The sequence below is a fragment of the Laccaria bicolor genome, genomic scaffold (assembly GCF_000143565.1).
Source record: "Laccaria bicolor S238N-H82 LACBIscaffold_151 genomic scaffold, whole genome shotgun sequence".
Classification (NCBI taxonomy): domain Eukaryota; kingdom Fungi; phylum Basidiomycota; class Agaricomycetes; order Agaricales; family Hydnangiaceae; genus Laccaria; species Laccaria bicolor.
In genome coordinates, this window is record NW_001890010.1 from 7,527 (window position 1) to 8,866 (window position 1,340).

The 1,340-nt window shown below is 39.9% G+C and overlaps 1 protein-coding gene across 1 annotated transcript in view; it reads right to left on the bottom strand.

Annotated features, from left to right (window-relative positions):
- Window positions 1-191: 191 nt before the first annotated feature.
- The window catches only part of LACBIDRAFT_335794 (uncharacterized protein), a gene marked incomplete at both ends in the record, with an annotated part of 1,521 nt that continues 372 nt past the window's right edge, over window positions 192-1,340 (bottom strand). The window contains 5 exons of the mRNA XM_001890688.1: window positions 192-202; window positions 228-293; window positions 344-810; window positions 909-1,075; window positions 1,143-1,190. Of these exons, the coding sequence (XP_001890723.1) occupies window positions 192-202; window positions 228-293; window positions 344-810; window positions 909-1,075; window positions 1,143-1,190 (759 nt within the window). The remainder of the gene's footprint in view (window positions 203-227; window positions 294-343; window positions 811-908; window positions 1,076-1,142; window positions 1,191-1,340) is intronic.

The window sequence follows — 1,340 nt, forward strand, 5'->3', positions numbered from 1 at the left end:
GTATTTTTAGCCTCTAGCTTTCGTCGCATTACTGTCTCTAATGTTGCATCATCAATCACTGTGGTATGTTACACGTTACCCTCACATTACTTACCTTGATGAAGATGTTGATTCAATAAACTCATGCTATCAATAGTGATCCCATCTATGGGTTTTTTTCTTCCAAGCCTTGCACTGATACCTATGTTTTCTCAGTAACAATCTGCCAAGTAAAAACAATCACTTACATTGAAGCTCCCTCTCCCGGTTTTGACCTTCATTCTTGTTTTTCCTGCTGATGCCACCACCCACATCTATAAGAAAGCATAAGTGTGAAGCAATTTGACAATGGTAAGACATTCACGTTTTGGCCTATCAACTTCTGTATCTTGACTTGTCGTATCTGTGTAGTCCTTAACGTGGCCCCACTGGGATGGTATAAAGCTGGCCATATTGGCTTTGTGGTCAATCCATTCCATGTGGATTTTTTTGCGAATATGAGCTGCTTTGACAGATGGATCCATCCCATCAACCTCAATCTCCCCTGGTAAAATGGGATCAGAGACCGAACCATCTGGAGCTTCAGGCCAAGGTTCAGCAGTGATGGTTGTCATATTGTCTTGCATGGTGAATGCAGACGTAAACTTTGCCTGGTCTATTCGTACACCCATAGGCAATGGAAGCTGACGAACAATATAGGCAGAAATTTGAAGTAGGCCCCGGATGACAAAGTTGAACAATGACTTAGGTTCCATAAGGATAATACCGTCTCGGACAAAGTTAGCCTCCCTTGTTATCGTCCCTTTATTGGTGCTAGATTTTCTCAGTTTTCTGTGACAGATGTTATGAGTCCTTACGAGTTTACGAGTAAGACTCATTCTTTATCAACTGAGGACTTAGACAAATTTTTCATTGATTCATTGATTTACCTTTCATCACCGCGGGAACCTTTTCTCTTAAGGAGAGAAGCAGCCATAAAATCAGGAAAAATGGCAAATAAATTGGCCAAAAATGTGTAGAAAATCAGAATATTGCTTAGTAAGTTGGAGAGGCTGTGTTCAGGGTTCAGGGTCCATATCCAAATATAGAAAGCTGTCTGAAAAATGGAAACAGATAGGTTGAGAAGCAGTGCAAAATAAGTGAAAAATAAGCATGGTATTCACCATTGCCATGATCATGAATGGGCTGTGTTCAGGGTTCAGGGTCCATCTCTAAAAATAGAACAAAGCCAGATAGATTGTATAACATGATTACAAAATATGCCAAAAAAGGGAAGAAAAATCGGAATGATATTTGCTGTTGTCATGATATTGAAGGGGCTGTGTTCAGGGTCCATATCTAAATATAGACAGAAAAAAAAA